Consider the following 1,134-nt stretch of genomic DNA (forward strand, 5'->3'; position numbering starts at 1 on the left):
AACAGGGGAACCCCTCTCTGCCCAGAGGGTGGCCGTCGGCATCGGCTTCTACGGGAACAGCGAGACCAACGACGGGGTCTACCAGCTGCTCTACGCCCTGGACCACGCCAACCACACCCTGACTGGCATGGACTCGCTGGTAGGGCCACGGGGCAGGCTCCCCCCATCCCATCTCCTCCCTGTCCCCCAGGGTCACATCCATCCCCCATCTCGGGTTTGGTTAAAGCACCGTGGGAGCCTCCAGCTGGAGGGGCCTGGGCATCCTGTGCTTGCTGGCCAAGCCCCAGGGCGGCCCCGCTGAGCGCGGGAGGGTGACCTCACCCTGCAGAATGGGGCCTTTGTGGCCGAGAATGGCCGGGGGGGGCACAGCGGGGCCACCCCAGGGGTGGATCCAGCTCAGGCACAGGGGGGTTGATGTGGGGCTGCTTTCCCGGAGGGTCATCTTCACGTGGATCATAGAATTCCAGGCTGGTTTGGGTCAGAAGGGACCTTAAAGATCATCTAGTTCTTACCCCCCTGCAGAGAGCAGGGCCGTCTTCAACTTGACCAGGTTGCTCCAAGCCCCATCCAACCTGTCACCACCCTTATGCAGGGATGAGGCAGCAAAAGCTTCCCTGGGCAACCTGGGCCAGGGTCTCACCACCCTTATCATAAAGAATTTTTTCCTAATGTCTAACCTAAATCCCCCCTCTTCTAGTTTAAAACCCTTCCCCCTCAGCCTGTCGTTCCCTGCCCTTGTCCCAAGTCCCTCCCCAGCTTTCCTGGAGCCCCTGCAGGCACTGGAAGCTGCTCTAAGGTCTCCCCAGAACCTTCTCTTCTCCAGACTGAACAAACCCAACTCTCTCAACCTGTATCCAGAGCAGGGCTTCTCCAGCCCTGAAGTCATCTTCATGGTCCTCCTCTGGGGCAAATGGCTGTGCTGGGTGTGTGTCTGACAGTGGGGAAGCCCCCAGCAGGGCTGATCACCCCCCGCCCCGTCCCCAGGTGGCCGGCACCACGCTGCAGATGCAGGTGGGCTTGGAGCAGCACCTGGCGCGGCTGAATGAGCTCCTGGCCAGGCGGGGGGATTACCTGCAGACCCTCAAGTTCATGCAGCAGCTGGCAGGCAGCATCACCCTGCAGCTCTCGGGGCTG

General features: G+C 61.7%; 1 protein-coding gene across 1 annotated transcript in view; it reads left to right on the forward strand.

Annotated features, from left to right (window-relative positions):
• The window catches only part of TTYH2 (tweety family member 2), a 7,934-nt gene that overhangs the window by 2,709 nt on the left and 4,091 nt on the right, over positions 1-1,134 (forward strand). Inside the window, 1 exon segment of the mRNA XM_010002807.1 lies at positions 985-1,130. Coding sequence (XP_010001109.1) covers positions 985-1,130 — 146 coding nt within the window.

This window comes from Chaetura pelagica, unplaced genomic scaffold (assembly GCF_000747805.2).
Source record: "Chaetura pelagica isolate M959 unplaced genomic scaffold, ChaPel_1.0 scaffold47, whole genome shotgun sequence".
Classification (NCBI taxonomy): Eukaryota; Metazoa; Chordata; class Aves; order Apodiformes; family Apodidae; genus Chaetura; species Chaetura pelagica.